Source organism: Erinaceus europaeus, chromosome 19 (genome assembly GCF_950295315.1).
Source record: "Erinaceus europaeus chromosome 19, mEriEur2.1, whole genome shotgun sequence".
In the NCBI taxonomy this organism is placed as follows: domain Eukaryota; kingdom Metazoa; phylum Chordata; class Mammalia; order Eulipotyphla; family Erinaceidae; genus Erinaceus; species Erinaceus europaeus.
This window is the reverse complement of record NC_080180.1, coordinates 67533236-67555503: the sequence shown is the minus strand read 5'-3', so window position 1 is coordinate 67555503 and position 22268 is coordinate 67533236. Positions and strand designations below refer to the sequence as shown.

The window sequence follows — 22268 nt, the reverse complement described above, 5'->3', positions numbered from 1 at the left end:
ATATAATTATAATTTTATCTAATAATCACTTCGATTTCAAAACTTGAATTACATCAAAAAAAATACCTCCCGGGGTGTCGGGTGGTAGCGCAGCGGGTTAAGCGCAGGTGGCGCAAAGCGTAAGGACCAGCACAAGGATCCCGGTTCGAGCCCCCGGCTCCCCACCTGCAGGGGAGTCGCTTCACAGGCGGTGAAGCAGGTCTGCAGGTGTCTATCTTTCTCTCCCCCTCTCTGTCTTCCCCTCCTCTCTCCATTTCTCTCTGTCCTATCCAACGACAGCATCAATAATAACTACAACAATAAAAAAGGGCACAAAAGGGAATAAATAAATATTAAAAAAAAAAGAAAAAAAAACATACCTCCCCTCTTTTTCTCATTCTGAATTTCCCACTTGTGTATTGGTTTGGATGCAGTGATCTGAATGAGCCCAAGTTTTCCATCTGATGTTCCGAACAAGAGGTCTTCTCCAGAGTCACCTAATTGTAGACAACAAACATTTACCCCACAACTCATAATCTCTTTAAATTAATCTTCACATATATGTTAATTTTAATGCAGGAATCACATTTAAAAATATGAAAACAGAACATTTATTTTGGGAGATATTTATAAATTTGCAAAATTTCATAACCATAAGAAGTAAGATCTTTTCCTATCAATAATGTAAAGGTGAGGATATCTCAACTCCAGATCATATGTTTCCTACAATTTTTCACTTTCACTTAATGTTTTTCACAAATATTTAAATGATTAAAGAAAACTGTTAAGATTTGGGTCTAAACAACATACTACATTCCCTTATTTCATTACAAAAATGAAATCCCACTTACCGCCATTTCCATTGTGTAGTGCTAATACAGTAGGTGGACCAGGAACTTCAATTTCATAAATCACATCAGATCCCTGAAGGAGAACAAGTATTTTAAAACTGAAACAATAATTTTAAATAATCTAGACATGTATTAATATTCATATAACATGCACTAGAATACAATCGCTAAAAATTAGGCTGTGAAAACATGAGCTTCTTAGCAACTTTGCTAATTTTAAAATAGTAGTATAAAATACATAAAGACTAAGGAGAGAAAGTCTTCACTGTTAAAAGTTTTCAGTAAAATTTTTTTATTTTGTCTGCTTAAACTCTTGACACTAGTCCATTTTTCTAGTTTTGACATTAAGGTTACTGTTGGGGCTTGGTGCCCACACAATTCCACTACTCATAGAGGTCATTAAAATTTTTTTTCCTTTGTTCTGAAAGGTGAGACACAAAGTGAGTGAAAGATATGAGTGTCATATGCTGTACTGTTCTACTGTTCCTGAAGCTTGCCCCCTTGGGACAGGGACTTGAACCCAGGTCATCACGTGTACTCTACTGGGTGTGCCATCACCCCACCATCCACACCACCACCAAGAGTCAATTTTTAAAAATATTTATTTAATTTCCCTTTTGTTGCCCTTGTTTTTTTATTGTTGTTGTGGTTATTATTGTTGTTGTTACTGATGTCATCATTGTTAGGACAGAGAGAAATGGAGTGGGGGCAGAGAAGGGGAGAGAAAGACAGACACCTGCAGACCTGCTTCACCGCCTGTGAAGCGAGTCCCCTGCAGGTGGGCAACTGGGGGCTCGAACTGGGATCCTTACACTGGTCCTTGCGCTTTGCGCCACCTGCACTTAACCTGCTGCACTATACCGCATGACTCCCAAGAGTCAATTTTTCTATCAGAACTCTCAAAGGATTCGACTTCCGGAGGCAGAGCTACAAGCAGATCGCTTTTTCTCCTCCCCTCCCCTCCCCTCCCCTCCCCTCCCCTCCCCTCCCCTCCCCTCCCCTCCCCTCCCCTCCCCTCTCCTCTCCTCTCCCAGATCAACTAGGAATACCAAAGGAGACCACCTGGGACCAAAACAAGACAGGACTAGAATGACACAGGAACCCAATAAATCACCGGTGAGTACAAACACGTGTGGCTGGTGACAGAGAGGAGAGAGGGGCTTAAGGAGAGATTAAGTGACTGCTAACAGTTCAGCAGTTTATCAGTGGAGACACCACCTCCAGTCTGCTCCACCAACAAGGGGACAGCTGAAGGGAGGAGAGGACTCCCCAGAGACTCACCAAGTGCAACTCTGAGTCTCCATTGCTACTACCCTCAGAATCTGGAGCAGCGACAGGGAGGGACACCAGGGGACAGAGATTTAATCAGGAATCTCAGGAGAAGACCTATACCTCAGTGGCATAGCTGAGGGGCTGTGAAAGTCTCTTTGCATAACCACTGGATTATCTCTGCCACACCCTGCTTTATCTCTTGGTCAGGAGTCAGTGATTAAGCTAAGAAGCCTATTGACAGTTTAAAAGCCCTCAGGATCCCATAGCCTACAGGGAAGAAAAAAAAAAAGAGGCTTTTAAACCACTGAGCTCCAACTAAGGGACTGAAACAACTGTTCACTTCCAACACTGTGAACCCTTAAATTAACTTACTTAGACACAAGTCAATCCAGGCAATAGTGATCAATAATTTGAAAAGTACTGATAAAGGGAACTCATAACATAATATATAAAATGGTTAAAACAACAAGAAAAAATATTGGAGAATCGAACCAGGACAAGAGTCCAGCTAAAAGTCCTCCAGAGGGTGAAGCACAAAATAACGAGTTCAACATCCAAACATTAGCTAAGAAAATAATAACAGGAGTGAGTAAAGAATTTGAAAAAATTGTAATCAGAAATGCAGGAACAACAAATGAGAATATGGAAGAAAATACTAATTATCTCATGGTTATTAGAGAGCTGAAAGCTGAAATTGTTGGGCTAAGAATGCAACTAGCTGAACAAGCTAAAACAGTATCAGAGCAGGGCAACAAAATAGATGAACTCCAGAAAGCAGTAGAGGGCAGAGAGAATAGAATCAATGAGGCTGAAGACAGAATTAGCAAGATTGAGGATGAATTAGAGACAACTAAAAAAGAAGTAAGAGATCTCAAAAAGAGATTAACAGATGCTGAAAACAACAACAGAGTCCTATGTGATGACTTCAAAAGAAACAATATACGCATTATTGGCATACCAGAGGAAGAAAGAGAAGGAGAGGAAGAAAGCATTTTCCAGGCCATAATAGCTGAAAACTTCTCTAGTCTAGACAACATCAAAGACATAAAGATTCAAGAAGCCCAGAGGGTCCCAAACAGAATTAACCCAGACCTAAAGACACCAAGACATATCATACTTAGAATGGAAAGGAATAAGGATAAAGAAAGGATCCTGAAGGCTGCAAGAGAAAAACAAAGAGTCACCTACAGAGGAAAACCCATAAGATTAGCAGCAGACTTCTCCATACAAACACTACAGGCCAGAAGAGAATGGCAAGATATCTATCGAGTGCTCAATGAGAAAGGCTTTCAGCCAAGAATACTATATCCTGCTAGACTGTCATTCAGACTAGATGGAGGCATCAAAACCTTCTCAGACAAGCAACAGTTGAAGGAATCAACCATCACCAAGCCTGCCCTGAAAGAAGTTCTGAAAGGTCTCCTATAAACAACCTGACCACCACAAATAGACCATATATCAAAACACTCTAAAACTCTACAAGAATGGCGTAAAAATATCTTCAATCTTTGATATCAATAAATGTCAATGGCCTGAATTCACCTATTAAAAGACACAGAGTAGGAAGATGGATCAGAAAACACAACCCAACAATATGCTGTCTACAGGAAACCCACCTAACTCAACAAGACAAACACAGACTTAAAGTGAAAGGATGGAAAACTATGATACAAACCAATGGCCCACAAAAAAGGGCAGGAACAGCTATTCTCATATCTGACATGATAGACTTTAAAATAGATAAGATTAAAAAAGATAGGAATGGACACTACTTAATGCTCAGAGGATCAGTCAATCAAGAGGACTTAACAATTATTAACATCTATGCACCCAATGAGAAGCCATCTAAATACATCAAACTTCTACTGAAAGAGCTACAGCAATATATTAACAGTAACACAATCATAGTAGGGGACTTCAACACCCCACTCTCTCAACTTGACAGATCATCCAGGCAGAAAATCAATAAAGACATAAGGGAGCTAAATGAAGAGATAGATAAACTAGAACTATTTGGACATTTTCAGAGTCATTCATCCCAAGAAACTGGAATACACATTTTACTCAAACCCACATGGGTCATTCTCAAGGATAGACCATATGTTAGGCCACAAAGACAGCATCAGCCAATCCAAGAGCATTGAAATCATCTCAAGCATCTTCTCAGACCACAGTGGAATTAAACTAACACTTAACAATCAACAAAAGATTAGTAACAGTGCCAAAATGTGGAAGCTCAACAGTACACTTCTTAACAACTTCTGGGTCAAAGAGGAAATCAAGGAAGAAATCAAAATGTTTCGAGAGTTCAATGAAAATGAAGACACAAGCTATCAAAATATTTGGGACACAGCTAAAGCAGTCCTAAGAGGGAAGTTCATAGCTATACAAGCACACATTAGGAAACAAGAAAAAGCGCAAATAAACAGCCTGATTTCACATCTTAAAGACCTAGAAGAAGAACAACAAAGGAACCCTAAAGCAACCAGAAGGACAGAAATCACTAAAGTTAAGGCAGAAATAAATAACATTGAGAATAGGAAAACCATACAAAAGATCAACAAAAGTAAATGTTGGTTCTTCGAAAGAGTAAACACAATCGACAAACCTTTAGCCAGACTCACAAAACAAAAAAGGGAGAAGACCCAAATAAATTGGATAGTAAATGAAAGAGGAGATATCACAACAGACACTGTAGAAATTCAACATATCATGCGAGGCTTCTATGAACAACTATATGCCACCAAGCTAGAGAACCTGGAAGAAATGAATGATTTCCTAGATACCTACCAACTTCCAAAACTAAGTAAAGAGGAAGTGGATAACATGAACAGGCCCATCACAGCTAATGAAATTGAAACAGTTATCAAAAATCTCCCCCAAAATAAAAGTCCTGGACCAGATGGTTTTACAAATGAATTCTGCAAAACCTTCAAAGAAGAACTAATACCTCTACTTTTAAAAGTCTTCCAGGGGGAGTCGGGCTGTAGCGCAGCGGGTTAAGCGCAGGTGGCGCAAAGCACAAGGACCGGCATAAGGATCCCGGTTCGAACCCCGGCTCCCCACCTGCAGGGGAGTTGCTTCACAGGTGGTGAAGCAGGTCTGCAGGTGTCTGTCTTTCTCTCCCCCTCTCTGTCTTCCCCTCCTCTCTCCATTCCTCTCTGTCCAATCCAACAACGACGACGACAACAACAATAATAACTACAACAATAAAACAACAAGGGCAACAAAAGGGAATAAATAAATAAAATATTAAAAATAAAAATAAATAAATAAATTTAAAAAGTCTTCCAGAAGATTGAAGACACTGGAATACTCCCTGCCAGCTTCTATGAAGCCAACATCACCCTGATACCTAAAGCAGACAGGGACACAACCAAAAAAGAAAACTACAGACCAAGCTTCCCCAGAGACACACCTTACTAGGGAAAGAGAGAGGCAGACTGGGAGTATGGACCGACCAGTCAACGCCCATGTTCAGCGGGGAAGCAATGACAGAAGCCAGACCTTCTACCTTCTGCAACCCTCAACGACCCTGGGTCCATGCTCCCAGAGGGCTAGAGAATGGGAAAGCTATCAGGGGAGGGGGTGGGTTATGGGGACTGGGTGGTGGGAAGTGTGTGGAGTTGTACCCCTCCTACCTTATGTTTTTGTTCATTAATCCTTTCTTAATTAAAAAAATTAAAAAATAAAAAATAAAAAAAATAAATTTAACTTTCAAAAAAAAAAAAAAGAAAACTACAGACCAATATCTCTGATGAACATAGATGCGAAAATACTGAACAAAATTCTAGCCAACCAGATACAGCAGTATATCAAAAAGATTGTTCATCATGACCAAGTGGTGTTTATCCCAGGCATGCAAGGTTGGTTTAATATATGTAAATCAATCAATGTGATCCACCACATCAACAAAAGCAAGACCAAAAACCACATGGTCATATCAATAGATGCAGAGAAAGCCTTTGACAAAATATAACATCCCTTTATGATCAAAACACTACAAAAAATGGGAATAGATGGAAAATTCCTGAAGATAGTGGAGTCTATATATAGCAAACCTACAGCCAACATCATACTCAATGGTGAAAAACTGGAAGCATTTCCACTCAGATCAGGTACTAGACAGGGCTGCCCACTATCACCATTACTATTCAACATAGTGTTGGAAGTTCTTGCCATAGCAATCAGGCAGGAGCAAGGAATTCAAGGGATACAGATTGGAAGAGAAGAAGTCAAACTCTCCTTATTTGCAGATGACATGATAGTATACATGGAAAAACCTAAGGAATCCAGCAAGAAGCTTTTGGAAATCATCAGGCTATACAGTAAGGTGTCAGGCTATAAAATTAACATTCAAAAGTCAGTGGCATTCCTCTATGCAAACACTAAGTTAGAAGAAATTGAAATCCAGAAATCAATTCCTTTTAATATAGCAACAAAAACAATAAAATATCTAGGAGTAAATCTAACCAAATAAGTGAAAGACTTGTATACTGAAAATTATGAGTCACTTCTCAAAGAAATTGAAAAAGACACAAAGAAGTGGAAAGATATTCCATGTTCATGGGTTGGAAGAATTAACATCATCAAAATGAATATACTACCCAGAGCCATCTACAAATTTAATGCTATCCCCATCAAGATCCCAAGCACATTTTTTAGGAGAATAGAAAAAATGCTACAAATGTTTATCTGGAACCAGAAAAGACCTAGAATTGCCAAAACAATCTTGAGAAAAAAGAACAGAACTGGAGGGATCACACTCCCAGATCTCAAACTGTATTATAGGGCTATTGTCATCAAAACTGCTTGGTACTGGAACATGAATAGACACACTGACCAGTGGAATAGAATTGAGAGCCCAGAAATGAGCCCCCACACCTATGGACATCTAATCTTTGACAAAGGGGCCCAGACTATTAAATGGAGAAAGCAGAGTCTCTTCAACAAATGGTGTTGCAAACAATGGGTTGAAACATGCAGAAGAATGACAACTGAATCACTGTATTTCATCAAATACAAAAGTAAATTCCAAGTGGATCAAGGACTTGGATGTTAGACCACAAACTATCAAATACTTAGAGGAAAATATTGGCAGAACTCTTTTCCGCATAAATTTTAAAGACATTTTCAATGAAACGAATCCAATTACAAAGAAGACTAAGGCAAGTATAAACCTATGGGACTACATCAAATTAAAAAGCTTCTTCACAGCAAAAGAAACCACTACCCAAGCCAAGAGACCCCTCACAGAATGGGAGATCTTTACATGCCATACATCAGATAAGAGTTTAATAACCAACATATATAAAGAGCTTGCCAGACTCAACAACAAGACAACAAATAACCCCATCCAAAAATGGGGGGAGGACTTGGACAGAATATTCACCACAGAAGAGATCCAAAAGGCCGAGAAACACATGAAAAAAATGCTCCAAGTCTCTGACTGTCAGAGAAATGCAAATAAAGACAACAATGAAATATCACTTCACTCCTGTGAGAATGTCATACATCAGAAAAGGTAACAGCAGCAAATGCTGGAGAGGGTGTGGGGTCAAAGGAACCCTCCTGCACTGCTGGTGGGAATGTCAATTGGTCCAACCTCTGTGGAGAACAGTCTGGAGAACTCTCAGAAGGCTAGAAATGGATCTACCCTATGACCCTGCAATTCCTCTCCTGGGGATATATCCTAAGGAACCCAACACATCCATCCAAAAAGATCTGTGTACACATATGTTCTTGGCAGCACAATTTGTAATAGCCAAAACCTGGAAGCAACACAGGTGTCCAACAACAGATGAGTGGCTGAGCAAGTTGTGGTCTATATACACAATGGAATACTACTTAGCTGTAAAAAATGGTGACTTCACCGTTTTCAGCCGATCTTGGATGGACCTTGAAAAAATCATGTTGAGTGAAATAAGTCAGAAACAGAAGGATGAATATGGGATGATCTCACTCTCAGGAAGAAGTTGAAAAACAAGATCAGAAGAGAAAACACAAGTAGAACCTGAAATGGAATTGGCGTATTGCACCAAAGTAAAAGACTCTGGGGTGGGTGGGTGGGTGGGGAGAATACAGATCCATGAAGGATGATAAATGACATAGTGGGGGTTGTATTGTTAAATGGGAAACTGGGGAATGCTATGCATGTACAAACTATTGTATTTACTGTTGAATGTAAAACATTAATTCCCCAATAAAGAAATAAATTTAAAAAAAAAAAAGAACTCTCAAGGAACAGATTGCTTCTCTGTCCTAAGTCAAGAGCTGTAACTCAGAGCACATTCTAATACCTGATCAAACCTGAGGTCATTACCTACATGAAATTTTGCCTTTGCATTTGGATTTTCCAAAACCTACTCTAGTGAGTGGCAAAATGACCTGTTATTTGTTCAGAAAACAAGCTAGGTCCCTTCATCTGTATTTAATGATAAACATATTTATTATTATTTGCCACTTGTAATAACTACCACTTAATACACAGTATCTATGAAGCTCTAAGAATGAGGTGGTAGTACTTCTACTCTCATATCAATATGTGATAAACACAATGAGAAGTTTCAAAATTATAGTCAACATAGTATGGCACAGAGGATAAAACGTTAGACCCTTAAGCATGGGGTCCTGAGTGCAATCCCTGGCAATGCATGTACCAGAGTGATAATCTGGTTCTTTCTCCCTCTTTCTCATTAATAAATTAATGGCATACAGGACAAAAGAAAGATAGCTATTGATTTTAAAAGCAGCTGGTGCAGCCCATGACTTTTCTTAAAAACAAAAAACATAAAAAAAAACCTCATTTACTTGATAGAACAGGGAAATTGAGGGAAGAGGAGGAGATAGAGAGGGAGGAAGAGAAAAGACCTCAGCATTGCTTCACCATTTGTGAAGCTTCCTTCATGCAGGTGGGGACCAGGGGCTTGAACCTGGATCCTTGTACATGGTAATATGTGTTCAACCAGATACACTACTGTCGAGACCTAAATAACGACTTCTAATAAAAATACAATGACAAAATTATTTTTTCCTCTATTATTCATTTACATAATCACCAAATATTTACTAAGTCCTTATTCTGTGCCATGTACTATCACAACTGTAGATGAGCTGACATGATAAAACCCTTATCTCAACTATCCCTTGTTAAAGCCTAACATTCTTTTCCAAACCCAGTTTCTCTTAATAATTTTATTTTGACAGAAGGGAGAGTGATAGAGAAAGAAAAAAGATAAGTCAAGAAGAGTTCTTTTTTGTTTGTTTGTTTTGTTTATCTATTATAGGATAGAGACAGAGAAATTGAGAGGGGGGTTTGAGAGATAGAGAGACACCAGCAGACCTTCTTCACCACCACTGAAGCTTTCCCCCTGCAGATGAGGATCAGGGGTTTGAACCTGGGTCCTTGAGCACTGCAATGTGTGCACTTAGCCAGGTGTGCCACCACCTGGCCCCAAGAAGTGTTCTATGTAATAAAGGTGCTCTATTTTGATTGTACTAACATAAAAGTTATACATGGGAATGGATTAGGGATATTCTTCATCCACTTAAGTTTCTTTAAAGTCTTGCCAAAGATCTCAATACATTTGCTTCAAGTGAAAAGTTTTTTTACTTAAAAAAAATTTTTTTTTAACCAGAGCACTGCTCAGCTCTGGCTTATGGTGGTGCGGGGGATTGAACCTGGGAGCCTCAGGCGTAAGAGTCTGTTTGCATAACCATTATGCTATTTCCCCCACCCTCAAGTGAAAATTTTTAATATCAGTTAATATTTTTTAAAATGTCTAGGCATAATTCTTTAATGTGGTGTCAAGGACTTGTACATGTGTGATACCATGATTGAACATATTCCTTGGATCAATTTTTTCGTTCTTTGTTTTAGAGAAAGAGGGTGAAGGGAAAGGCAGACACAGAGAGTGGAAAGATATCATAACACTTTACATAGTAACTCTGATACTGTACATGGTGCTCCGGCTAATGCCCAAAGCACTCAAACCTAAGGCTCTTTGACTGACAAGGTCTTGCTCATGCTACTGGATTCACTATCTGCTAGCCCCTCTAAGTAGTACACTTAGAGTGGCAGTCATGACTAAAATATTTAATTCAACCATACACAGTTATCAATATTCATTTATCTAAATTATTTTAAAAAATCAAAACGCAAATAAGAGGAACCTGTAGAACTCTTAGCACTCTGTCCTGGCAAGCCAGTACTGGTGTAATGTGTGGTACTCTTTCCACGGGAAGGCAGATGACATCATTGATTTTGTCTCCAGAAAGATAATAATGCTGGTCTTTGCAGTCACAGTAATGGTTATAGATGTAACTTGCACTGAGAAAGAGGTCTGAGCCAGATACGTGCCTAAGAAAACCAAAATATTAGTTCAAGATATCCACATTTTAGTTTTTTTTTTTTTTTCATTTTCCTCACTTTGTTTCTGGTCTTCTAAACATAACACTATATAGATTTTGAAAGTTAGAAATGAGCATCTGAAGGCCTCAGTTTTCTCAGAAATTGAGGTCAGGAAAACTGAAAACAAAAGCAAGATAATAACTATATCAGGAGATAATATATCAAAATTTAACAAATTAATTTGAATATTGTGTGCCAAACAATGTCCTAAATCATTTGCATGCATTAGCCCAGTGAATCTTCATATTATAAACTAGGTATCTTTAGTTTTACAGTTAGCATGCTTGTAGTCTTTCTTTTCTGGGGCTTCACTGCTTCAGGCCAGCTTTTTTCTCAGGTAGAAAGAGAGATAGAGGAGGCACAAGAGAGGCACCCCAAAACCAAAGCTTCTCCTAGTGCCACGGGGTCCAGAGGCTTCATTCTGGTCAAGTACATGGCAAAGTAGCTGTCTCCCAGGCGAGCTACCTCACTGGTTAGCGTTAGTTTTTTACTGCCATACTGAGTTACCCAGAAAAGGCTATTTGAAGTGAAATCTACTTTAAAGTAAATATTAAACAGTGAAAAATGACATTAAATAATGTTATCTGGAAAAACTAAATGAACATGTTCATTTCTAACTATAGCAAAAGTTAAGCAAAAATTGTAACAGATTCTTAGACTAAATAAACATTTCAGGAGAGCTGAAAAAAATGAAAATATTAACTCATCATGTGACCATAACTTTACTTGAAGGGTTCATCTATTTCTCTACCTCCAAAGTCTGTTTAAAGATTTTATTTTTTTAAGTTTTTTTAAAATATTTATTTATTCCCTTTTGTTGCCCTTGTTGTTTTGTTGTTATAGTTATTCTTGTCATCGTTATTGGATAGGGAGAAATGGAGAGAGGAGGGGAAGACAGAGAGGGGGAGAGAAAGACAGACACCTGCAGACCTGCTTCACTGCCTGTGAAGCGACGCCCCTGCAGTGGGGAGCTGGGGGCTGGAACTGGGATTCTCACACTGGTCCTTGTGCTTTGCGCCACCTGCACTTAATCTGCTGCGCTACCGCCTGACTTCTTGTTTAATTTATAAAAATCACTCTCTGAAGAGTCTATCTTAGGAGGATACTGCTAATTTCACCTTCTTCAGTAGTTGTGTAAGCAGCCTCACTTTGTGATTCTACATAGCCATTTTAGTGGTTCTCTAAGTATCATTTTAATCAACTTCACAAAATTCTACATATTCTCTCAAGGTTTCAAATTATACTTCAAAATCGATTTGTATTTTATTTCCCAAAATACTACTTGGCAATGATAACTTTTGCAGCCCGAGTAGTAGGGACAAACTGAAGCAGTAAGTAGGAAATGAATGTGTGGGTGGTAGCCAATTTTATAAGTAGTTAGTTTCCTTACTGAATATTTTCAAGTTACAACCTGTTTTCTTATGCAAGCATATAAATGTGGATATTCAATATTTAGGGGAAAAAATCCCCCTCTCTATCCCACCTCTGCCACTCCAGTAAAAACATTTAAGAAATTAGTTATACAGGCTGGGCAGTGGTACACTAGGTTGAATGCACATGTTATAGTGTCCACAAGAACTCTGGTTCAAGCCTGCTGGTCTCCGTCTTCATGGGGGAAGCTTCACAAATATAGAAGCAGGGCTGAAGTTGTCTCTCTGTATCTCTCTCCATCTCTATCTCCCTGTTCCTTTTTAATTTCTGTCTCTACCAAAATAAATAAATAAATAGTAAATAAAACTTTTACAGGGCTGGGTGGAGGCATAACTGGTAAAGTATATGTTATAATGTGCAAGGAACCCAGGTTCAAGCCCCCAGTCCCTACCTGCAAGAGGGGAAGCTTCATCAGTGCTGAAACTGTGCTGCAGGTGTCTCTCTCTGTCCTATTTCCCCCACGCCTCTTAATTTCTCTTATCAAAAATATATAAATCAATTAAAAAGAGAAATTAGTCATAGATTACTTATTTCCTTATACCTCTAACATATCTTTCTGAATATGGAAGTGTGCTAATAATTTATTATTTTTAGTATATAACAATTATCAGTGGTCATATTACAGAGAAAGCATTTCAAAGGTACTATATTTCTGTTAAGCCACACATATTCCAATTTGCAACTTTTTATCTATCTAACCAAGTTTTACAGTACATATATGTGCTATGTGTTACACAAAATTCTAGAACCAGTAGTTTTCAAAGTTTAACTAAACTCCACAGCCTAGCTGCATCACATTCAAATGCAGATTTTTTTTCCCCTTTTAATCCACTGCTAGTAACCCTGATTTATAGGCATTAGGCATGGCAAGGAACTTATTGTTTTAAGCTTTTAAGGGATCCTCCTAAGTGCCAGTGTTATGATGCTCTCCTAAGGACAACTCTGGACTAAAAAAGTCTTCAAGACCTTTCCACCCATCCATAATTCAAAAGCTGAAAGTTTTAATTACAAAATGTCAGGTATCAAAATGTTACAAAGTGAACAACTTTTCACTTAAGTCTTACCTGATTCATTTGAAATTACATGGTATGAGTACTCACAATTTTGTTAGCCAAGCTTTTAATAAAATAGAGCTATCTCAAAAGCAGAACTACCAACGATATTCAAGAAATAGCATTTATGTTATCTGGAAACTGTTCTACTTTTTTCTTTATACCTTAATTAGGAATAACTGAACCAAACAGTCCAAAAAATGTAAAAATGCTATAAAAACCTAGAAATAATTTAACAATTAATTGATTTGTGTTGATACAATGTCAAATCTTAACATCTTACTGATAAAACACAATCTAGTCAACTTCATTTCCCAGAAAACTCATTAAGATATGGTACTTAGGCAAATATTCACCATCTATCCAAAATATTAACAAGTGGATATATATATGTGTATATATATATATATATATATATATATATATATAAAACAAAGGCCAGGTGGTGGCGCACCTGGTTAAGTGCATACATTACAGTACACAAGGACTCCGGTTCAAGCCCCTGGTCCCCACCTGCAGGGGTAAAGTTTCACAAGTGGTGAAGTAGGGCTGCAGGTATCCCTCTGTCTCTTTCCCTATCTCTCTCTCCCCTCTCAATTTCTCTTTGTCTCTAATAAATAAATATTTTAGAAAAACAACAGACAATAAACATACATAGCTTTAATGCTTTCGGTGAGGTTTGTTTCAAAGGAGAGGAACTGTTTCCCTCTCTTTGTGAAGCCTCTAATCTCAGAACCTGTAGCTATAAATATCTTCTCTTGTGGCATGTGAAGAGTCCCTCCTAGTTCCAGCCTTGCAATCTTCTGCCCTGGTAAAGTCTTGAACACAGCCTGTAAAGATCATTAAGGAAAAAAGTTATGTATACATAAAATTTTTGTAGTCATTTTGTTTTAAATAAAAATATTATGATTTTTCTGGGTTTATATTTCAGATACACTAATTATAAACCATGCTGTGAACATGGAAATATAATAATAACCCCCCTGATTAGGTTACATTTAGAGGTAAAGGTGATGTGGTCTCATTTCCATGTTATACTGTGTTATAAAAGACTTCACAGGATGGAGAAGGCTGAAAAGCAAAACATGTGCAGAGATCTTGGGAACTTCAATTGGGGGGAGGGTGTCACAGTCCTATAAGGAGCTGAACTCATCCAACATTCAGGGCCAGGATTAGAACCCTGAGTTCCAGAAAAGACTAAACCCAGCTGACATTTATGTTGCAGACATGTGAGAGCATAAGCCTAAACTCCTGACTCCAGAATCAGAACTAAAAAATATGTGTTAAAGTCACTCATGTTTCAGGTAACTGGCTATACAGCATCTTAGAGAAGGAGTACATCACCCTAGACTAAGTTGCTTTACAACTAGCTAACATCATTCACAAACTGTTTTCATTGCATCTTAGAAAATAATTCAGTAAGAAGCGTGCTTCTCTTTTCTCATTAAAAAAGAAAGAAAAAAAAAACTATACTTACCACTGCCTCTCCTTTCTTCATACCAAAACATGTAACTACCCCATCATGATCTCCAAGAACCACCTGTAACATATTGAAAAGGATTTCTAAAGTTACTTTACCCTATAACTATATCTGGGAGAACAACACTTTCAATATATAGATTAAGATTTTTAGAAGTAGAGATAAAAAAATCTAGAGAAGACATACCACACAAAATAATCTCCCAGAGAACTAGAAGAAAGAGTAATGTAGAAGGTAATGACAAATAAATAAATAAAATGAAAAGATTAACTTTCACACTATCAAGTAAGGTTGTAACTAACCTTTTTGATACTTTAAGAAATTAATGAATAAATGTTAATATAACCAAAAGTAAACAGAATATTTATTCTTACTTATATACATGTTTTATTATTAAAATGTGCATGATTTTTATTATCCTTGTTTATTGTGCATGTTTTTTTATTATTATCCTTATTAGCTAGAGATAGCCAGAAATTGAGAGGGTAGGGGGAGATAGAGAGGGAGAGACAGAGAGATACCTGTGACACTGCTTTACCACTGGCAAAGCTTTCCCCCTGAAGATGAGGACTGGGGGCTCATGCATTGTTACATATGCACTCAATCAGGTGTGCCACCATCCATCCCCAAAAGGTGCATATTGATTTAATTTTTTTTTCTTTCTTCTTCTTCTAGCATTTGCCCTTCTTCCGTAGCCAGTTAACAGCGTCAGGTTGAGCCTGATGTAAAGTTTCGAGACCTCCTTTGAATCTGGAGAGGTGGCAGTCGTTGACTATGTGGGTCATAGTCTGTCTGTAGCCGCAGGGGCAGTTCGGGTCGTCTCTGGCTCCCCAGCGATGGAACATAGCGGCGCACTGGCCATGGCCTGTTCGATAGCGATTGAGGAGGGCCCAATCATAACGTGCTAGGTCAAAGCCAGGTTGATGCTTGCAGGGGTCTGTGATGAGGTGTTTATTCTTTACCTCAGCTGACTGCCAACTCTGTTTCCAAGAGTCTGGAACAGAGAAGTTCAGTGTAGGCGTAGGAGACCAGATTGGATGATGAGACGTCAAGCGTTGGACAGGGTGGGCGAAGATATCCACGTAGATTGGCAGGTCCGGTCGAGCGTAGATGTGGGAAATGAACTTAGATGATGCCGCATCCCGACAAATATCTGGTGGGGTGATGTTGCTAAGAACTGGCAGCCATGGAACCAGGGTGGAATGGATGGTTCCAGAAATTATCCTCATGGAGGAATATAATTTGGAATCAAGTGGACATGGGGGCTACGGAACCATACTGGGGCACAGTATTCTGCAGTGGAATAGCATAATGCCAGAGATGATGATCGTAGTGTGGAAGCGCTTGCGCCCCATGAGGAGCTGGCCAGTCTTGCAATGATGTTATTCCTCACGCCCACCTTTGCTGCAGTTTTTATGAGATGTTCGTGAAATGACAGAGTGAGATCAAGAGTAACGCCAAGATAGACTGGCTGGGCTTCATGCCAGATTCTCGTATAGCCAAGCTGCACATTAAGCTCACGCGAGGCCGAGGCATGGTGTAGATGGAAAACAGATGATACCGTTTTTGCAGTGCTAGAGATTAGTCGCCATTTTTTACAGTATCAGATGGCGGATAACAGATGACCAGGGACTTATGGTTGAGCTGTAGGCAGTATCTCTTTATTCATGCAGGACGCAGCACAATCTAAGATGAGCTAAGCTAAACTCAAGTACTGTAAAACTCACAATGCTGTCTTTATATATACTTGCCAAGTAAGGTGGAAACAGGATGTGACATAGAGAGGGTGGAGAGAAAAGTGACTGAAAATCAGAGTGTGACAAAGAGGGGGCAGATTAGGTAAGAATCCTATCACTGCACCACCAATGCCCTGGAGGGAGGGTGGTGCTTGTTAACAGTGATTATGTAAATAGAATGCAGTGGTTATGTAAATAGAATAGTGTTAAGCAGAAGCCAGGGGGAGCTGGCATACTATCCAACAGTTTGTCACACACGGAGAGGAGAGAAATTGGTCTATAGCTGGCGGCCAGTGTTGGGTCTTTCTTTGGTTTCAAAACTGCTATTATCTTCGCATGACGCCAAATTTTGGGCATAGATTCGGATTCCAAGATGTGGGACAGGAATGTAGTGAGCCACTTCTTTGCCATGAGGCCCAAGTTAAGAATGAGTTCTGGGGTGATGTTATCATAGCCAGCAGCCGTTCCCGGTTTAACCCTCTTCAAAGCGTCTTCCAGTTCAGACAGTGTAAAGGGAGAGAGTTTTGGAGATGGACAAGATAACTGGAAGTGGGATGACCACTCATGGGAAATTTCTCTTTTCCAGACTGGGTCGATCTTAACACGTCCAACTTGAGTTAGGTGATTGGCCACTGAATTTGGAGATATGGGAGGATGGGAGACGGGAGAGGGTTGGCTACTGGCACCCAGTCTGTGAAGAAGCTTCCAGGCCTTCCTACTTGAGTGGGTGAAGTTCAGACTTTCCGTGAGTTGCTGCAGCGGGCTTGGCGTGCTGCATCCAGGGAGGCAATGAGATGGTCGGCCACATCTGGGTTGCCCAACTGATCATACTGCTTTAGTAGTTGCTCGCATTCAGCATCAAGACAAGGCGTATAGTTAGCACGTCTCCCACGAGGAATGGCTTGGGAAGCTGCTTTGAAGATGGCTTGGCGGAAGCGTCTGTAGGAATCTTCAGAGGAGATAGAGTTAATTGGAATTGCAGGAATAGATTTGTTGGTAAGATCACTGAACAGACGCCAGTTTGCTTTCCGAAAGTTCCAGCTTAGTTTCTCCGAGCACAGAATCAGTGGGAGCTGGAGTCCAATGTGGATGATAGCTGGGCGGTGATGACTGTGCAGGAATTTAATTTTTAGAGACACTACAGACGGGGACCAAGGGCTTGAACCTGGGTGCTTATACATGGTAATGTGTGGGTTCTAACAGGTGCATCATTGCCTGGTCCCCTACACAGAATATTTTCATTAATTCTCATGTGCCTACCATCCAACTCCAATAATTATCAATATATGGCCAATGGATTTTATTTTTGATGGTGGTTTGAAGCATATGCCTTTTGTATGTGCAATTTCACCACTTTGAATCTTTCTTTTTAATTTCAATATGTATTCAAAACACAATTATCTTAGACTAATAAATTATGTGTATATATACAAATAAACAAATGTCACCCACCCTAAGACTTAGAGTATATATGACCTTTTAAGACATATAGGAACATAAAAAATTTACTGTTATTTAAGTAAATAAGTAAATAAAATTTACTGTTATGAAAACATAAGCCTCAAACATTCAAAAGTTGATGATGTGTAGGTCATGTTCTTAGGCCACTTTTTTTTTTTTAATTTTGTTGCTGTCGTTTCACTGTCCATCTGATAGTTTTCTGGATTTTTTTTTTTTTTTGGATAGAAAGAGACAGAGCCAGATAGTGGTGTACCTGGCTGAGCACATGTTACAATGTTCAAACCCCAAGTTGCCACCTGCAGGGGGGAAACTTCACAAGTGGTAAAGCAGTGCTGCAGGTGTCTCTTTCTCTTTCTCTCCTTCTGCTCTCAATTAAATTTTAAAAAAAGAGACAGAGACAGGGGACACAAGAGCACCATGTCAAAGTGCACATCAAAGCAGGCACCTTCCAGGTGAGTTATCTCACTGGCTAAGCAATAAACATGTATTTATTTATTTGATACAGAGAAGAGGAAGGGAGGGAGGGGGGAGAGAGAGAAGGAAAACAAAAACAAAAACATCACTCTGGTACATGCCATCTCATGGAATCAAAGTTAAGAACTCATTCTTTGAAATCCAATGTTACAGCTACTGCAACACCTCCCAGACTGCCCATTCTAAAGCTTTAAAAAGTATTTTTCTTTATACCCTATTGTTTTACATTTCTTTTTTATATTTGTAATTTGATATACACAGTTAAACACACAGTAGATTAAAAGAATGTTTTTTTAAAAATTATTATTATTATTTTTTTAAGCAGAGCACTGTTGGGAAATTGTGAGGATGTGGTTAAGCTTGGCAGGGTTTGACTTGAGGGGACATCCATCCTGTCAGTCTCTCTCTCTCTACTGAGGTTGAGCAAGGAGGGAAAACCCCCAAGGTTTACCTCATCTTATCAGACTCCCTGCCTCACAAAGCACCCTGCATTCTTGATACTATGGCCTGCTCCCTTATTATCTTCATAATCATTGTTTTGCCTGAAAGATCCCCACCCATTCCATTCCTTTGATCTATCTTCTTTCTACTCTCAAGACCCTCCCTGCCTGCAGGGTAATATTAATCCTACCAGTTAAAACCTTCGCAACAGTTGCTAAGGAAGTTCCTATCTTTCCCAGCCCTTTTGCCCTTCTCCACCCCTTTCCTAACCATTTCCATTTCGACTTGCCACTTCCGACTCTTAAAAAGCCTTGGCTCTCCGATCAATAAAGGATTGAATTGCCTTGCTGCCACCAGCTCTGTCCCTGGGTCATCTCTCTTGCATCACTGAGTGAGTAACAGCCCAGGCTTGCTCCAATCACGTTCTCTCCAACCCTCCACCAGGGAAGAGGCACTCCCACGCTAGCCAGGCAGAGCACTGTTCAGCTCTGGCTTATGGTGGTGTGTTGGATTGAACCCGGGACTTTGGAGCCTCAGGCATGAGAGTCTCTTTGCATAACCATTATGCTAACTACCCCCACTCTTAAGAATGATTTTTTTAAAAACAAATTTGCTCATGACTTATTAATTGCGCACAATAATTACAAGTGGCGAAGCAGGGCTACAGGTATGTTTCTTCGCTTGCTATCTTCCCTTTCCCTCTTGATTTCTTTGTCTCTGGACAAAATTAAATTTTAAAAAAGAATAACTTACTAGAGAATTAATGTAATTGCTGCACTGTCAGAGATAATGGATGTGGAGAAATCAGCATCTCTACAGTACCTTTTGCGTAGCCCTATTTCTTGAAGCAGGAAGTAACTTCATAGTTTTCTGAGAGGTCACTCCCACCTAATAAGCAAACAATAAATAAACCAGTCACTCCTTAATGTTAAGTCATTAGATCAAAGATTAAAAAGTCTAGTAGACTCAGCTTGAATTTTATTGTAATTTGGGATGTGATGTTATCAACTTATTTTCTGAGAAATGCCACAAAAGTCATAATATAGTAAAAATTAAACATTTCAGGGAGTCGGGCGGTAGCATAGCGGGTTAAGCACAGGTGGCACAAAACACAAGCACCAGCAGGAAGATTCCGGTTCGAGCCCCCGGCTCCCCACTTGCAGGGGAGTCCCTTTACAGGCGGTGAAGCAGGTCTGCAGGTGTCTGTCTTTCTCTCCCCCTCTATCTTCCCCTCCTCTCTCCATTTTTCTCTGTCCTACCCAACAACGAGGACGTCAATAATAACTACAACAATAAAACAAGGACAACAAAAGGGAATAAATATAAAAAAAAGAAAAAAATTAAACATTTCAAAAATCATAGGTTGTAAAGGAAAAATCGTGACAACACTGACAAGATAGTTCAGGAACAATGCTTCTAGCAGCCTTCATGTAGCTATCGAAGAGTTTTTGTCAAGTGATTAGAAATTAACAGCTCTTAGTAAAAACAGAGACTTGTGCTAAACCCCCAGCACAGACTCTAACTGCTGATATAAGAGGTGCAGCATGGCTGAGGAGCCCGACTGTGAGGACTCCCAGGGCCCCCCCGCATGGCTGAGGAGCCTGTGAGGAGGATGCCCAGGGCCCGGCTCACGGCTGAGGAGCCCGACTATGAGGATGCCCAGGGCCCGGCTCACGGCTGAGGAGCCCGACTATGAGGATGCCCAGGGCCCGGCAGCGTGACTGAGGAGCCCGACTGTGAGGAGGATGCCCAGGGCCCGGCAGCGTGACTGAGGAAGCTGTGAGGAGGATGCCCAGGGCCCGGCAGCGTGACTGAGGAAGCTGTGAGGAGGATGCCCAGGGCCCGGCTCACGGCTGAGGAGCCCGACTATGAGGATGCCCAGGGCCCGGCGGCGTGACTGAGGAGCCCGACTGTAAGGAGGATGCCCAGGGCCAGGCGGCATGGCTGAGGAAGCTGTGAGGAGGATGCCCAGGGCCCGGCTCATGGCTGAGGAGCCCGACTGTGAGGATGCTCAGGGCCCGGTGACATGGCTGAGGAGCCTGTGAGGAGGATGCCCAGGGCCGCATTACAGCGCGAGGCCGGGGTTCGAGCCCCTGGTCCCCACCTACAGGGGGAAAGCTTTGCAGATGGTGAAGCAAGGCTGCGGGTCTCTCTCCTAGATTTCTGGCTGTCTATCCAAGAAAAAGAAGATAAAAAGAGAATTCCAGAGCCTTTCTTCAGCCTCTTGGCGGAAGGGAGGGAGGGAGCCCAGGCGAGAGGGAGGCGGCGCCTAGGAAGGGCGGGCAGGGTGGTCGCTCGTGGGTGCGCCCCTGGTCTCGGGCTTTGGGGAGGGAGGCCTGGCAGCTGGGTGGCGGTGGGCCATGGGCTCAGGGACCCGGGGGCTCAGGCAGCCCACCAGGAGGGATCCGACGCGTCCCCGGACTGGTGGGTGGGGGTCGTCAGGGAGGGGTCAGCGGGGAGGAGTCGGCGGGGAGGGGGTCGGTGGGGAGGGGCCGTCGTCGGCGTTAGGGGTCAGTGGGGTTAGAGGGGAGGGGTCACGGGGTTGGCGGGGAAGGGCCGTCGGGGAGGGGTCGTCGTGAGGGGTCAGCGGGGAGGGGTCGGTGTGAGGGGTCAGCGGGGAGGGGTCGTCGTGAGGGGTCAGCGGGGAGGGGTCGTCGTGAGGGGTCAGCGGGAAGGGGTCGGTGTGAGGGGTCAGCGGGGAGGGGTCGTCGTGAGGGGTCAGCGGGGAGGGGTCGTCGTGAGGGGTCAGCGGGGAGGGGTCGGTGTGAGGGGTCAGCGGGGAGGGGTCGTCGTGAGGGGTCAGCGGGGAGGGGTCGTCGTGAGGGGTCAGCGGGAAGGGGTCGGTGTGAGGGGTCAGCGGGGAGGGGTCGTCGTGAGGGGTCAGCGGGGAGGGGTCGTCGTGAGGGGCCAGCGCTGGGTGGGGCTCAGGGGGTGGCCCGCGGGCGGACCCGCTCCTGCGGGGCGCCCACTCCTGCGGCCCCCGGCTCGGGCCCGTCACCTGCACGTAGTCCGCGCGGTTCAGCGTCAGCTCCATGGCGGCGTCGGCCCCTGAGGGGACGCCCGGGCCCAGCGCCTGAGCTGCGCCGCCGGAGCCCACACGCGCCTGCGCCGTCCCGCGAGGGGGCGGGGCCACACGAAGCCACACCCCGGGTCGGGCCCGCCCCCGACATGCTCCAATCAGAGCAGAGAGTTCAGGAGCGTCCTGGAGACGCGCAGCGTGGTTTCCAGGGAGACGGGGAGGGGGAGGAGCGAAGCCCGGGGCGGGGCTTCCTGGCCCGTCGGCGCTCGGACCCTGCGGCCGCCGGGCCCCGGACCTCCCCGGGGCTGTGTGTGGACTCCGGCGCCGGGAGGTGGCTTCGCCCTGACCGCTGCCCGCGCTGGGAGGCGGGCGCTGCGTCGCACCCCGAGCCAGGGCCCACACTGCGCTGTGCGGGGGGACTGGGCGCAGCTGCGGGGACGGGCCCCGGGCGCGCAGGGGACGCAACACGCCCGGAGGTGCGGGTAGGAGGCCGGCCCTGCGCCCCTGCGCCCCGCGCCCCTGCGCCCCCTGCCCCTGCGCCCCCTGCCCCCTGCGCCCCCTGGCCCCTGCCCCCTGCGCCCCCTGCGCCCTGCGCCCCCTGCGCCCTGCGCCCCCTGCGCCCCCTGCCCCCTGCGCCCCCTGCCCCCTGCGCCCCCTGCCCC

General features: G+C 42.6%; 1 protein-coding gene across 3 annotated transcripts in view; it reads right to left on the bottom strand.

Annotated features, from left to right (window-relative positions):
• BBS7 (Bardet-Biedl syndrome 7) overlaps positions 1–21713 on the bottom strand; it is a 51654-nt gene extending 29941 nt beyond the window's left edge. Inside the window, exons 1-7 of one of the 3 annotated variants that reach the window (XM_060179131.1) lie at positions 21586–21713; positions 19410–19475; positions 14473–14535; positions 13650–13825; positions 10275–10461; positions 831–903; positions 360–476 (exon numbers count right to left, since the gene is read on the bottom strand). In XM_060179131.1, coding sequence (XP_060035114.1) covers positions 360–476; positions 831–903; positions 10275–10461; positions 13650–13825; positions 14473–14535; positions 19410–19475; positions 21586–21621 — 718 coding nt within the window. In that variant the 5' untranslated portion in view covers positions 21622–21713. Of the gene's footprint in view, positions 1–359; positions 477–830; positions 904–10274; positions 10462–13649; positions 13826–14472; positions 14536–19340; positions 19478–21585 lie in introns of those variants that run through there. The other 2 variants (XM_060179132.1, XM_060179133.1) reach the window with 2 other exon arrangements.
• Positions 21714–22268: the final 555 nt, after the last annotated feature.